This window comes from Mobula hypostoma, chromosome 5 (assembly GCF_963921235.1).
Source record: "Mobula hypostoma chromosome 5, sMobHyp1.1, whole genome shotgun sequence".
Classification (NCBI taxonomy): Eukaryota; Metazoa; Chordata; class Chondrichthyes; order Myliobatiformes; family Myliobatidae; genus Mobula; species Mobula hypostoma.
Genome location: NC_086101.1, coordinates 84393131 through 84409908, shown reverse-complemented (window position 1 = coordinate 84409908; position 16778 = coordinate 84393131). Strand labels below are relative to the sequence as shown.

General features: G+C 38.5%; 1 protein-coding gene across 2 annotated transcripts in view; it reads left to right on the top strand.

Moving 5' to 3' along the window:
- The window catches only part of arhgap15 (Rho GTPase activating protein 15), a 731418-nt gene that overhangs the window by 144484 nt on the left and 570156 nt on the right, over positions 1-16778 (top strand). For both annotated transcript variants that reach the window (XM_063048621.1, XM_063048622.1), the window contains exons 4-5: positions 14683-14751; positions 16471-16532. In XM_063048621.1, coding sequence (XP_062904691.1) covers positions 14683-14751; positions 16471-16532 — 131 coding nt within the window. The remainder of the gene's footprint in view (positions 1-14682; positions 14752-16470; positions 16533-16778) is intronic.

Below are 16778 nucleotides of genomic sequence, written 5' to 3'. Positions count from 1 at the left end.
GACACAAAGCATGCTTAATGTTTTATGTGTTGCTTCCTAGCTAATTATGTAGATGACACATTTGTCAGACCAAGACTGCCATTATAAAACTGTTTCCAGAGGGTGGAAAAGTAGGTTATTCGTGGAGTAATTAACTAGAATGCTCAATGACCTGTGAGAGCTTAGAATGTCTGCCAATTCATGCATTGTTTTGCCACAGAAGCAGAGGATTAATTAAATCCTGAATCATTCTGTTTCACTCAAGTGTTGTTTGTTAATAAATAGAGATAACATTGCTAATCTGGTATTTGATATCTGGGACATGACAGCAGCATGGAGTGAGTTCTGATTATCTCAAAGAACTTGTCAACTGGGATTGATTTCCACTTTCTCACTTTATGTAACAGTTCATATAATGTAGCTGACCCTAGCTAGCATTACCTTGTCATTTTACTTCATGGATTGGGAATGATGAGCTGAAAATAACTGGGTTCTGACCTTGAACCTGCCAGGGAAGTGAGGAAGTGCCACTGATCTGTGTTTTATGCAGTAAAACCCCTACATGTCACCATTACAGAAAGAAATTGTCATTGCAGTAATAAACCCTTGTCATTACACTTTTATTTAAGTCTTTTGTGTATACGTGTGGTAGAAATGACCATTCTAAATGTAACTAAACTGTCATAAAGTGACACTGCATTAGTTCTTAAAATAGCTATCTTATTTCTTTATGATTTATTGCAAAGTAAATTAAAGAATTTATACCGCTATCTAATCACCTGGCAAGGGCAGAAAGCAAAATTTACGCCGCTTTAAATCTGAGGTGCTGAGGACACGAGTACATGCAATGTTTCTGAAAGGTCAATTCTTTCTGGATTGGGAAAATATGAGGAATATTGTTAAGTGGTATTATTCAATTACCTTTTTACTGACAGATAATTAGAGGGGATTAGTTTTGTTGGCATTTGATTACTAATATAATTGATTCAGCAAAATATCCCGTGCTGCACTGTTCAATGTTCTATGACACCCTTTTGGGTGACATTTTGGTCTCAAAGATGGATGTTGTCATATATATATGTATAAGAGACATGCAATTAAAACAATGTGGAAGTGAAGGAGTAGCACTGGCAGGAGTAGTATCTGACTCAGGGGTTCTCAGCTGCAAGGATAAGCTAAATAGCACAATGTTCATATTTTTATTTTAAGAATCTTGCCTTTCCATGATCATGTTACTGATTATTGTTCTTCTTTTGTTTAAAGTCCTGCACAAACCACCTACAAATTATTCTGAATATATTTTGATCTTTTGATTTTCTTTACTGGTGATCATTCAGAAATGGATTTTAGTCCAACTGCAGTAGTTTGGCAATTACCGGAGTCTTGAAATGTGGAAAAAACAAAAAAAAAACATACACTTTAACCTGCCAGCTTTTCATTATCAAATATGGGTCACTTGACTTTGACAAGAAACAGTCTGCATTTGACAACTCTTTTAGGGTGATTAATTTTGCATCACAAATTGCTCAGTTCAGTTGTACCTGAGTTCAGATTCATTACTTACCCCACTGTTTTAAATATTAAAAACCTTGCTTATCTAAAAGAATGCAAGCTTGGGGTGGGGGGGGGGGGGGAAGAAAAGGTAATTTGATTTCTAATTGTGACCATAGGTTGTCCTATCACACTTAAAAATGAAATAAATTGATGCACACTTATTAATGTTGAACAGGCAAATATAGTAGCTAATATGACATGAATATGGCAAGGTTCTGCATGCATTAAATGGTATAATTGAAGGAAGTGAATAGAAATAATACTCCTAGCACAACAAGCAATAAATTCAAAGGACTCCACAGAAAAGACCAAGCAGGAGAGTGTAATTATTTGAAATACTCTTCCATTAATGGCTGTTGATCACAAACAATTTGTTACTTTTAAAACCAAGAAAATTTTTTTTTAATAAAAGCTATCAGCAGATATTCAACAAGAAACAGGTAGATAGTTACATCACAGATCAGTCATGATCTTGTAGAATGCCAGTAGAAGCTTGAGGAGCTAAAAACCTTTATCCTGCTCTTGTGTTCCAATCTAAGTCTCTGCTGATTTGCTAAACCCCTTTAAGGAGATATTGGTGCATCACAGATTTATCAACATAAGTATATTCTGGAGCTGCCTAAACACTGATGAAGAGCAAATGATTGCTGAAACACATTTGATTCTCTAGACTTACAAAGATCCACCTCTGCAAATTGTACTTATCTCCAGAAATGTTCTTTTGGTTAAAATGGTGAAAAAATATATCCATTTTTTTGTAAAAAGACATTAGTAATAGCATGCCTATGCAGGAAATTAAATGTAAATGACAGTGTTGATTTAGATATATTTCATCTGCTGTTGGAAACACATTGCAAACTGTAAATTTATGATCAAACGTGTGTTCTCCAGCAACTGAGATGGTAAGGTCTGGAGATCTTGATCTCTGGAAACATGTTCTAGGATGCCAGCCATACCAGAGCCTTGCGAACCATCATCAATTCCAACTACTACTGGACTGAATTAGACCTCAGTCCAGACCAGGGGATCCCAATGTTTTTTTTATGCCATGGAGCAATATCATTAAGCAGGGTCTGTGGACCCCAGATTGGGTATCCTTGGTCTAGAGTATGCTGAACATGGGCATATATTGTTAAAACTGACTTCAAATATCACACCCTTTGATTGTAATCAGCATGGCATTGTGCTTGGGGTAGTATCACCAGAAACATCTCTTGGAGACCAATAAACTCTGGTCAAGGACAAGCAGCAGGAAAAGAAGACAGAGAGATAAACCGAGAGAGCTCTGAAGAAAAGTTAGGATAGATTGTTGCTCTTTTCCCTTCTGAGTGACATAATCTAAAAATATACTTCTTTGAAGTATAATTTTGGAATGTAAATTATTTGCAGTTTTCAAATATCACAAATGATGGATGTAAAATCTAACAAAAGGAGAAGAGAACATGAAAATAAAATTAAAGGAAATGAGAAAATGAAAAGTGTAAAAAAATGCTTTAAAAGTCATTGAAAATTTCAATTTTAAAAATGAGAAAAATATGTGAAGCGGTTGAGTAGGAGGTAAAAATTTCAAGCAGAGAAGTGAGACAGCTACTCATGGTGAGAAATCGGTTTGAAAATGAGAAAGATGTCAAGAACTAATCCAAGGGATTATGAGAGTTTCCAGTCAAGATCAGAAGAAAACATTTGGAGATAAATGTCATTTGAAGACCTGGTGAGGAGCTAGATTTCAAGCTTACTTTAATGGTACTTGGTGCTAATAAGGATATCAAGTGCAGGTGCACTCCTGTAACAGAGAGTTGTCATCAATAGCATCATTTTGTAACATCTGCCCTTTTGCTTGAATTTGTGGCTTTCCATTGGAATGCAATTTCTATACCGTCTAATGCCTTTCTAAGGTTAGTCACTACATAAGTACTGCTTTCTAGGTTGGTTTCTACCCATCTATGAATTCAGATATTTCCTGCTGAGTTCTATGAAAGATCGTCTAGGCTATGGATGGAAATAAACCCTTTAAGCTGCTGAGAGTTCAAAACAGCAGCTTAAAAGGGTTACTTAAAGCCATAGCCTAGAACCTCCTTCACAGAACTCTGGAAATAACATGGCATTGTATTGTCAAAAAGAGGATCATTTGCCGTCATTGAAATGCGGTGCTTAAATTTCTATTACGTAATGAAACAGTTTTGAAAATTGCTGTGGACTGAATCAAGCTGCCCAAAAGTAGATGGCTCAGTGGTGTATCTGACCTCCCATGCTGATGCACGGTTCACTAGCGCTCGCTTTCTGCTATTCAAATCATTGTGTGCTTTGGCAAAAGTGGCACTGGTAAGCAATCATCACAATCAATCTGCTTCTTCAAAAGAAGAAACAGCAGAAATAGGAAATATAGTGAGCCAATGTTCTGCATAGAATGAAGAACTGTACAGCGCAAGAACTGGCCCTTCATGTTGTACTAAATTAACTAAAGTCTAAAGCCATTTGTTCATCATAAATATGCCACAACAATCATACATTGGGAGATCAGAAATGAAGCAGCATATGTTTTAATTAATGCTTAAACACCTATAGCAAGGGTTCCCCTTGCTTAATGGCAGTGGCCCATGACATAAAAAAGGTTGGGATCCCCTGACGCATAGGACTATAAATTAAGATTACCTATATAGGTAAAAGTAGAAATATTTGTTTAAACCCAAAAAGAATTTGAAACCTTTCCTGATGAGAGAAATAAGTCAGAAAATTTGTTAAGCATTATTGATGACACGGATGATGATAAAAACAACAAAGAATAACATTTTCACTGTTTTTAACAGCAAGATATATTTTAAATGTTAAATTCATGTCAATTCAGCTGACTTCTGTTGATTGCAGTATAAAGAGTCCACAAACTGTATAACAGCAGAATGACAATCAGTAACAGCAGCTTTGTAAATTGCAAATTAAGCTATGCATTCACAGGAGTCCCAAAGATGCTGTCAATTTCACAGAGTAATGACAGTGAATGCCAATAGATTTGCCATCAGCGCCACTGCAAAATCTAGGTCAGTAAATGTTTGCAATTTTACAGCGTGGAATTTCAGAGGCAGACTCTGACTTAGGAATTATGTAAAGAGCTATATCTCACATCCAGATTTATATGTTTTAATTGGAAGTGTCCAGCCACAGTTGTTCTGGGATTGTAAAAGTGGGTTCACATTGTGGTAGAGCACTAGATGAAGAGAATGAAGGCACAAGTTGAATTCAAATGAAGCCCAATCTAAAATTAACTTAAAATTCTTGACAGAGGGAACAGCAGCATGTGAAAATGATGAGGGACAACCTCAGAACTGGATAAAATAATTTGGGAAAATAAAACTTCTCCAAAGCCAAGAATCTGATACACATGCAAACCGATATGAGTTAATAAAAGGACAAATATATAGCATATTAGTAATATATATCAAAGCACAGTGGATAAGATATTTCATACTTCTCGCGCAAATTATGTAGGGAATATAGTATTTAGTTAGTGAAGAGGCACTTCAGCAAAAAAAGGGCTTAGTATCTATAAAATTTAAACTGACACTTTTGGAATTCCCTGAAGGAGCAGCTGCCAGAACCTGCACTATTTCTTTCGGAAGCTGTCTTGCTGAAGATACAGAAGAATAATAAGGATATGACAACACTTGGGGGAGAAACCTATGTCACATAACAAACCATAGCTGAAGTATTATGGTTGAATAATATTCAGAAAATTAGGTTATTAGGGAAAGGTTTTTGTTAAGTGAAGAAATTTACAGAAAATAGTTTTGCCTAGAAATTGGCTAGTGTGGTTTTATTTTTAAGTTAAAGTCAGTTGTTTTATCAATTACTTCAAAGTGAAATTGCAGCAATTGAGAAATTAGGGCATCAAGTCCTTGTTGATAGGTCAGTATCAGATACATACACAATATGTACCCCTCCCAAAATAAATTGGAATGTGGTGCACTTTTGTTTTACTCATTATTCAAAGAGACATCAAGACATCAGGGAAAGCATCAAGAGACCTCAAAAGGTAGCTTCAGATATGATGTAGACGGCTTAACCACTTTGCAAGGTCTACAGGATGTTCTCAGAATGTTCATTGCAATTTCTCTTGTGCCCAATTTAATCTCTCAATTGATGCAATTTTCATGGTGGTGAATTCAAAAGAGTGTTAGAGATGGCTTAGGGAAGGACAAGGTAAACAGTTCTAGAAACAAATAAACATTGTTTATGAAGGCACTATGCATATATAGTTTTTAAGGACACCAGTCTGGACCTCTTTGATGAACATCTTTTTGCAGACTCGTCCTTTCTGTGCCTGTAGCGACTGACAGTTGTGACATTCTCTCGCACGTTGCAAAGGTCAATCTGGCAACGTTCAATGTTTGGGTTATTCCAGGCTTGTTATAGCATAAGAGAATGCATGACTACAGGCCATCTAGGATCTGTATTCATGAAAAACAACTTCATTTACTTCAGCCTCAAAGGGAACAAGGTGGCGCACAGCTACTGAGAACTGGCCAGTACTGCTGGTTTCACCAAGTAGCAGACAGGCATTGATTACATTCAATGAAAGGCATCCCTCAGAGAATCCAGATCTGCATATGCAGGACTATTAGCATTGTCAATGACCCCGCCTATCTGTCCAACAATCTCTTTGACCCCTCTACCTGCCATATATATATAATGTGTATATTTATGGTAATATTACTTTACGTGTTATATGTACTGTGTTGTGCATCTTGGTCTGGTGGAATGTTGTCTCATTTGCCAGTATACATGTGTATTGTTGAACAACAATAAACTAAACTTCAACTTGATTAATAGAGAGATTTTTTATTTCCCAAATGATGAGTTACCATGGATCATGAGAAAAAAAAATGTACAATGGTCAAGGCTATGCTTCCTAGCCAATTCCATAACTCCTTTAAACCTAGGTCCTGATATTCTCTGAACTCTTCTCCTCAGCACTCTGCTGAGATATCGATTTTGTGAATTAAAGGTTATGCAATACTTCTTTGATCCTTTTCTGTAATCCAAGCACTCTAATTGCATATCACTGCAGTGACAGTATCACAAATGTGAGAATGGAACAATGATCCTGCAAATAAGATTTTGCTATCTTCGTTAATCTAGGTGTACTTTTAGTACAGACTTAACATGAAATGAGAGTGTCATTTCAGTCTGCAGCATGCTGCTTAACATAGCCATCTGGAGAAAACAGGAGAGAGGAGCTGGGGCAAGGAAATACACAGGACAATGGCAAGGCTCCAAAGGGGATGCTTCTGCTGAATGTCAGGTGCTTCCATTTCCAAATGAACAGAGGAGGCGGAAAAGAGTAGACAAGCAATGACAGATTCCTTGGTGGAGAGACTATTTTCATGAATTCCTTGGGTCTTCTCTTCACAAGCTGTTTGTTGCCCCCTCCAAAATACATCAGCAAGAAGCTTTCCTTTCTCTTTGAGTCCCAATAAGTATCATTAAAACCCATGAAAGGTTTTCCCTGATGTTTTGCTTCAGACTACTGCACAGAACCAATATTAGGACAGTCCAGAGGACTAATTGTGATGCATGTTTGCCTGAGAAACTATATAGGGAAGAATATACCTGGCCTTGGGAGGGTGTACGGTGTTGTGACTGTGAATGAAGTCACTGGAGAGACACAGAAGCTGGTGTTATACAAGTCTTTACTCAGCACAACAAGCAGGCACCATACTGGAGAGACTTGTGGTGGAGGCTCACAAACATAAAGGTATATCATATTTTTATATCCTTACGATCAAAGGTAACAGTAGCTGATTCAATACAATTTGAATTGTTACAATGACATATTTACTTCAATACTTTGGGTTGACAAATGGTTCCTTTGAGGTACGCACTGGAGGCACGTTGTAATTGATAAAACATCCCTGAAGGTTCAAACCCCTTTTGGGAGAAACTAATTAACACAAATATTTTAAAACTTTTTGATGACAGAGAGCCAGGCACCCAAAACTAATGTTCCCTGCATATATAAGTATCATAAAAAAACACAAAAACTACTGATTGCCTGTACCTGTGACCATATTTGATATACTAAGTGACAATATCTGTCTGGACTGCCAGCTTACACTCATGTCATAATGGTGCAGATAAATAATGGATGGGGTACAAGGGGAAGGTGAAGCATTAGCGGAAGTTTGGGAAGTCAATGTTCATGCCATCAGGTTGGAGGCTACCCAGACAGAATAAAAGGTGTTGTTCCTCCAACCTGAGTGTGGCTTCATCTTTACAGTAGAGGAGGCAGTGGATAGACATATCAGAATGGGAATGGGACGTGGAATTAAAATGTGTGGCCACTGGGAGATCCTGCTTTCTCTGGCAGACAGAGCGTAGGTGTTCAGCGAAACGATCTCCCAGTCTGCGTCGGGTCTCGCCAATATATAGAAGGCCACATCGGGAACACCGGACACAGTATATCACCCAGCCGACTCACAGGTGAAGTGTCGCCTCACCTGGAAGGACTGTCTGGGGCCCTGAATGGTGGTAAGGGAGGAAGTGTAAGGGCATGTGTAGCATTTGATCCGCTTACAAAGATAAGTGCCAGGAGGGAGATTGGTGGGGAGGGATGGGGGGTACGAATGGACAAGGGAGTCGCGTAAGGAGCGATCATCATTGGCATATGTCATGATACAGGTTTCCCCCGCCATCTGAAGGTAGAGCATTCCTATGAAACGGTCCGTAAGCCGGAATGTCGTAAAGCAATGAAGCAATTACCATTTATTTATATGGGAAAAATTTGTGAGCGTTCGCAGGCCCAAAAATAACCTACGAAATCATGCCAAATAACATATAAAACCTAAAATAATATTAACATGTAGTAAAAGCAGGAATGATACGATAAATACACAGCCTGTATAAATTAGAAATACTTCTCTACAACGATTGCCTGCACTGTTCTCCATAGCGAAAATCTCACACAGGTGCTCTCGGCAAAAACACAGCTCAACAACTCTCCAATAACATTTAAACTATAAAGCTGCCAGATCATACCAAATAACACATAAAAATACACAGCATATATAAAGTAGAAATAATGTATGTACAGTGTACTATCACTTACCAGAATTGGAACAGCGCCAAGCACACTGATGGTGGTGTGTTAGGCTGAGTTGTTGGAGGTTGGGGTGGTGCAGTGGCCCCCACCCTCCAGGCAGCGAACCAATACCGATCCGTGAAGAATGCAGGGGTACAGCGGTAGCCGGGACACATCCAGCACATCTTTAAGAAAAAAGCCGAAATAAACAAGCTAATTAATTAGGTGCTGCCCGGCTCGTAAATGTTGGCCCAGATCAGAGACAACGCAATCAGCAATCGCCTCTGATCTGGGCTGACATTTACGTGCCGGGCAGCACCTAATTAATTAGCTTGTTTATTTCGGCTTTTTTCTTAAAGATGCGCTGGGTGCATCCCGGCTACTGCTGCATTCTCCGCGAATCGATATCTGTCCGCAGCCCGGAGGTTGGGACCACTGGGGTGGTGGGACACTGAGGTGTCATCTCATCGTCGATCAAGGCAGGCAGGTAATCTTCTCCTAAATCTGCCTACCTCAACGTCAAAGGTCGAGTTTCGTCGTCTGCTGTGGCTGATGTGGAAGGCTTGAAAAACAACAGTATGCTTGACTACTAGCCTCGCGCATTTTTCTATCATACAGTTCTTTGTAAACCATCTTGCAAATATGCCCTAAACCGACGTACCCTTTCAAAATTAAAGTCATACTTTATCATTGCAGTTAAAATCTCATGCAGTTGCTTCACATTCAGTTCCTGGACGACTTCAGTTTCAGTCCGTTCGCTCCTGCATTCGTTTTCGATTGTTATCCTTTCCTCTTTCAATTGCATCAGCTCTTCATCTGTCAGTTCTTGGTCATGGGATGCCAAAACCTCTTCAACATCATCTTCGTCAACTTCCACAAGTCAAACTCACTTTGTCCTTACTTCGTTTAGCATGATTGAAATGCCTAATTATGTCTAATTTTATGCTAAGTGCAACACCCTTACGAGCTCCTTTAGGCTTTTCCGATACCTTAGAATTCACCTTGCTAACAGCTGCTCACAGGCACGTATTTAAGCAATGCCGGTGAGAATGCTGTTCCAAATCTGGGGGAGAGCGACTGCTCAGGGCGTGTGCTGCCTTTTATCACGTGCTGTTTTTTTTTCGCACGCTGCTTTTTTGTAACAGTGAAAACAGGTTACTAATGTAGGTCTTTCGTAACAGTAAGGTTTCGTAAAGCGAATGTTCGAAAAGCGGGGGACACCTGGTATTTATTAACTTAGTGGCAGCAGTATAATGCAATACATGATAAATATAGAAAAAAGAATTACAGTAACTATTTGTAGATTAAAGAGTTATATTAGAAATAGCAGTGCAAAAAAAAAACAGAAATAATTAAAAAAAGTGAGGTAGTATTCATGGGTTCAATGTCCATTTAGAAATCTGATGGCAGAGGGGAAGAAGCTGTTCTGGAATCACTGAGTGTGTGCCTTCACTCTTCTGTACATCCTTCCTGATGGTAACAATAAGATGAGGGCATGTCCTGGGTGATGGGGATCCTTAATAATAGACACCACCTTTTTGAAGCACTCCTCCCTAACGATGCCTTGGATAATATGGAGGCTAGTACCTATGATGGAGCTGACTAATTTTACAACTTTCTGTAGCTGCTTTCTATCCTGTGGAGTAGACTCCCACCGTCCCCCCACCCCCTGCGCATACCAGATGGTGATGCAGCCTGTCAGAATGCTCTCCACGGTACATCTGTAGAAGTTTTCAAGTGCTTTAGGTGACAAACTAAATCTCCTCAAATTTCTCATAAAATATAACCGCTTTCTTGCCTTCTTTATAGCTGCATTGATATGTTAGGACCAGGTAAGATCCTCAGATTTATTGATGCCCAGGAACTTGAAATAGCTTAGCCTCTCCACTTCTGATTGACGTGAATCTTAACTTGGTACGGAAATCATTTTATTTTCGCTCACAGCCATTTCAGGCATCTCTGAGCCTGAACTCTTGAAACCCTGGTGAGCAAAACAGCTCTGAATTTTCATACTGCTTATTTCTCACCAACTATCAGTGAGAAAAATCATTGCTTTTTGAACACAAATATGTGCTACTGATACTATTTTAAAACTGATCACGCTAAACACAGTATAGCGTCTAATGGCCATGCAAGTTCGCACAACTGATGCCAGTTAGAATTTGTTCGGCAACAGTATCCTGCCCCAGTTAAATGGCATTGTGTCCCAAATAAATAAGGGAATCCTGACTATTCTCTCTGTTTATTTATTCTTTAAAAGTCCCATATACAGTAAATGGCTGCCCCAAGAAGCCGATGGCCGAATTAACCAAAATCCACTGTATTTTTGGACAGCTCTCAGCATTACCTGATTATCATCAACTGAAATACTGCAAAAAATCTTAAAATATATGATTTACGACATATACCCTTTCATATTTACACTTGAGCATGTGTAATCTCTTACACAAGATCAGAATCCTCCAGCCCAAATTGGCACGATGCACATCCATTGATTTCACCCCTCTGGGACTTAATCACATCGTACACAGATGCATAGGAACCTCTGATCTAATTAATTCATCATTAAGTATCTGATGCTAATATATTCAACACTCAATGTAAGGAGCACTCAGATCTTTTCCTTAAACCATTGCTATGATTACTTCAAATTCATGTTAAATAAATTAAATTCATTCAGCCTGTTATGACTGTGAACAAGCTCACCACAGAGACACTGATACAGAAGTCTTTATTCTTCAAAATGAGCAGCAGGCATCATATTCAAGACATTCTTGGATGAAGAGCCTGCTTAACCCACTATTACATGATATTTTTATGTGCTAAAGATCAAAGGTAACAGGATGATAATACTATAGTTACAATGTATCTACAATGCTGCCTTTGAATTATAGTCGGCCCTCCTGATCCACGAGGGTTGGTTCCGAGACCCCCCACGGATACCAAAAAATGCGGATGCTCAACTCCCTTATTTAACCTGTCTCAGTGCTGGTGGACTTTAGGACCCAGGGCAGCACAAGACCCACCGCCCACAGTGTTTCTGTTCCGTTGACTTATAATACCTAATACAATGTAACTTCTATGTAAATAGTTGTTATACTGTATTGTTTAGGGAATAATGACAAGAAAAAAAAGTCTGGCATGTTCAGTACAGACGCAACCATCGTAGATCCTCTGGGAATGCTAATGCCGCCTTGGCATCAGCCGATCCCGATTCTCCCATGATCTTTGAGTTCTTGAGGCTGTAGTGCTTTACATAGCCAGCCAGCCATCCTAACTAACACTTCCACGAATTTCAGCTTCTTTCTGCTTTATTGTGCGAATGCTCGATTTGTTCTGACCGACCTTACGGCCCACTTTGGAATGCTACATGCCACTTTTCAAAAGATCTACTCCTAGCCTTTGAGGAATTGCTTTGACCACGTAATTGCTTTTTAGGAGCCATTTTTTTCACAGAAACAAAGTAGTGAATGAATAAGACGTGAGACAAACAATGCTCAAACTACGAGTGCTGGAGAGAGAACTTCAGGGTTTTCCCGAGTCGCAGTTGGTTGAATTTGCGCATGCGGAACTCATGGATAAGGACGGCAGACTGTACATATAATTTTCAAACACCATCTTCACATTCACACTCCAGACAACCAAAATGAATGTTAATTCCCGCGGCCTCTGGGCCACATTCATGCATATGCAGGCATCAGAGGTTAAATGGTGCGTTTCTTTGTTTACAAAATATAGCTCCTGGAAGTCCATTGTTCAGAGCTGCATTTTAAATTCAATTTACAATCCACATTCAGGTCTGCAGACTGACTGCTGTTGCAATGAAATACCACGCTGCCGCCACCATCTGTTCCAGCACATCATGACGGCGTTTTTAGAAATCTCTGGTTACACTGTCCACACTACTCTGCCCAATCGGCGTTTTGAAATTTACACACTCTGGAGGGTGTTGTAGAAAAGCTCAGTTTTCGAGGGAGGAAAACGTCGTTTCAGTGTGGACAGAGGGTCAAAACGAAGAAAAAAAGCTTTGGTTACGGATTTATCCGGTCTAGTGTGGATGTAGCCTTAGAGGAGTGCCAACAGGTGGTAGCAGTTTTATCTTTTGTCCTTTGACATGGTGAAGGTCAGTGGTTGTGAAATGCTCTTGAAGAATCTTTCAAGTGTTACCACAGTCCATATTGCACAGTACTGAACCGAGCTATTAAGCGAATAAGTCTATTTCCACTCCTTTACATGGGTAATTCATGGCAGAGTATGCACTTAGACTCGTGCAAAGGAAAGATAAAGGTAACACATTTTGCTTAAAGACAAAATGCATTTTGCTCGGTTTACTCCAAGCATACATTTCTTGTTCAAATACTGGCATATAGTCCTGGTGTATGACTGTAATCAAGTATTTAATTGAAGCTTGCTGTTATTGCTTGACCACATGGAACATGGCAATAAAATAAAATTTTATTTCAAGTCACCAAAATGGCAAAAAATATTTTATGTAGAATCTAATTGAGTTTTGAGTCCACAAATCTTTGTTATGAGATGATACATTTGTACTTTCTTCTATAACTCATTCATAAAATTAACAGGAACACGTATGTCATTCCTCTGCCTGTAAATTCTGCAACAGTTTTGTTACTAGTTGTTAATGTTTTCCTTTCATTTATTAACTCTTGAACATTATTATACCAATGTATTTCCAGCTTTTTTTATGTTCAATGGGAATTCCACTTCTATACCTGAAACGCATAATCCACATATTTGCATTAGGATTTGAATGTATGTTCTAATTATTTAACACAGGACAATGAATTGAATATAATTTTAGAAACAGAGTACATACACATCACAGGATAAAATGTTTGTAAAACATAGCATGGTACAGCACAGGAACAGATTCCACTGCCCAACATGTCTACATCAACAACAATGCCAATCTAATTAATGCCATCTGCCTGCACATGGTACACAATAGTCTATTCTTCATTTAAAGTGTCTGCCTAATTACTCCTTAGATATTGCTTCATGGCTGCATCCACCACCTCCTCTGGCAGCATGTTATAGGCACCAAGTGCTCTCTGTGCAAAGAGAAAGCTTCCTTGCAAAACTTTTTACCTTTCTCATTATGCCCTGAAGTATTTGATATTTCCCTACTAGGGGTGGGGGGGGGGGAGGTGTAAACTATCAAGCCTATCTACTTAATTCATAATTTTATACACTTCTATCAGGTTCTCCCTCAGCCTTCAATCATCCAGAAAAAAAAAACAATCCAAGTTTATCCAAACTCTCCTTATCGACAATGCTCTCTGATCGAGGAAACATTCTGGCTAACCTCTTTTAAAATGGAAATGTCTCCCATTTATGTGGTAATTGGGTCAGAATGAATATGCCTCATCCGTCACCAGCTTTAGCAAGAGCTCATGGACCTAGGTACTATTACCATCTGAAACATGCCCTCTTCTCATTACCACCATCAGGGAGCAGATACAGGAGTCAGAAGACCAACAGTCAATTTAGAGCAACATCTTCCCATCCACCATCAGATTTCTGAATGATCCATGAATTCTATCTTATTGTTTATATTATGTATTTTGTAATTTATAGTAATTTTATGCTTTTGCGCTGTAACGCTGCTGTAAAACAACAAGCAACAAATTTAATCTCATAAAAGAAAATCAAATTAAACCTGATTCTGATTCTGAAAATACTGTGGTAGTTTTCTTTGCATAGCTCAAAGGATTCTCTTGAACCACACTCATAAATTTGTGCATCGATCACCACTGACTTATTTACATTATTTAAATTTGATATTGTTTCAAGTTATGACAGAAATATTATGCAACCTATTTTAGTGTCCACTGAGCTCTAAATCAGGGATTCCCAACCTGCTTAATGGTATTGGTCCATGGTATAAAAAAGGTTAGGAACTCCTTCTCTAAATAAATTTTGTTTGGTCTTCTTTAAACTTAATTACTTTTGTTGTAAAGTTAAGGAATTGAGAAATAAATATTGGCAATAATATTCCTAAAAAAGTACATTGAAGCCTTATATTAATGCAATTTTTTTTTGGTTTTGCCTTGTAGATATCTCGCCACAGGCGAAATCATTCACAGCACAACCTTTCAGACATTACTGGAATGGTGGATCAGTCTGTAAGTGTTCTGTATAGGAAAAGTTACCTTATATGTCTTCTAACTGACTGTATTTCCTTCCACATATGGGCAAACAAGAGGCTGGTACTCATTAAAGAAATGAATTGAAGGACTGTAACTTGTGTTGGCATGTGTAAGTGCATTTTTCTGGAGAGAGATATATTTCTCATGTCTGGAAGTAAGTAGAGTATAATACACACTAATCATGCTGTCAACATTGTTCAAGAATGAGTTTCTTCTAGTTGGAACTTGGTCATGAAAAGCTGCTGACCTCAATAAACCACCAGCACATTGCAAGTGACAAGGCTCCTTGTCAATTTGATTACTATGGGAAATGGTCTTTCAAAGTTAAATGTAATCATGCTCTCCAGGGGTTGTTTTTTAACTGGTTGATCTCATAAAAGATACAGGCAGTGACACAAAGTTGACTTTGTGGAGATGATTAACTTTAAAAAACAAGTACAGAAGCTTACCCGAGGTGACCAGATTGGAGTCTCTCCTTCATATCCCCAATTAAAGACTTTCTGATGCCTCAACACACACTGCTGCCCTCTAAATGACACTTCCTATCCTGTCTTCAAATGATTGCCTCATTGTTTTCATTTGCTTGAATATTCCGTTCCAGTTAAAAAAGGCAGCAATCAACACCAGCATGCCAAAACTAATCAACTACAGCATGCTACTGTTATGTTTAGCATACCTGTGGGTACAGCTGCTTTCAGGGTACCTCAGTTCTATCTTATTTCTCCCTGAAGTGATTCACATAATTGAAAGCAGATACATTGCCAATGAATCGCTTACTGTACTCAAGATTCAAGATTGTTTAATGTCATTTCTAGTACACAAGTGTTAGGAGAACAAACTAATTGTTACTCCAGATCTGATACAGCACAAGAAAGAACTCAAAGATAGGGAATGCAATAATAATAAAAAAAAAACATAAATCTAAGCATGTAAGGTAGCTCATATACATGGATTGATTGTATGTTTATGAGTGATGCTAGGCTGTACATAAAGTGATTCATAGGAAATAATTAAGTAGTGGTGGAGTTTGTGGGTGGAGGTGTTGATCAGTCTTACTGCTTGGGGAAAATAACTGTTTTTGAGTCTGGTGGTCCTGATGTGGATGCTGTGTAGCCTTCTCCCTGATGAGAGTGGGACAAACAGCCCATGAGCAGAGTGGGTGGGATTCTTCATGATGTTACTGGCCCTTTTCTGTCACCTTTCTGTATATACAGCATGTTCCTGACAGCAACTCGGTTGATGCCAGCGATGCATTGGGCAGTTTGGACTACCCATTGTAGAGCCTTCCTGTCCCTTCTTTATTGTTAGAAAGAATTAGATAAGAGGATTACTTATGCCTCCCAAGAACATGGGTGGGTCTTGGCTTAATGTCTCAACTGTGAGATGACAATGGTAATAGCACGGATTACCTTCAGTACATTGATAGATCATGTGTTTTATAAATTTTTTAAAATCATATAATGATTGTCATTATTGGAACCAGTTCAGAGCCATATTCATTATCTTCAATGGTTAGGAAAGAAATTTTGTTCGCTGCATTAAATGTAGAAATGTATAGAAATCATTACACCTTGCCAAGTCAATGGCCTTGTATATGTAAAAGCAACTTTTATAACTCTTGTACAATAAAGTTAATTTATTTTTACGTGACCCTTTTTAATCTACATGTATCTTTGTTAATTTCATTGTTTACAGTCACTGAAGAAAAATGGCTATTTGAACAAAGCAAAGATCACAGAGGGAGGCAAGAAACTGAGGTATGTTTGAACAGCATTTGGTCTTTGCCCTAACTGGAGACATTTTTGGAATCCATTATTGAATAAGTTGTAGAGGACACTGGGTAGAAATAGTGGACTCATGAGAGCAAAATTACGTTCAGCAAATCACTGGAGTTCTTTGAAATTGCAAGTAGAATAGATAAGGATAAACCCATTAGTGAAGTAGTTGGGCTTTCAGTTGTTCTTTGATGAAATGTCATATGAGATTGTTCAACAAAATTAGAG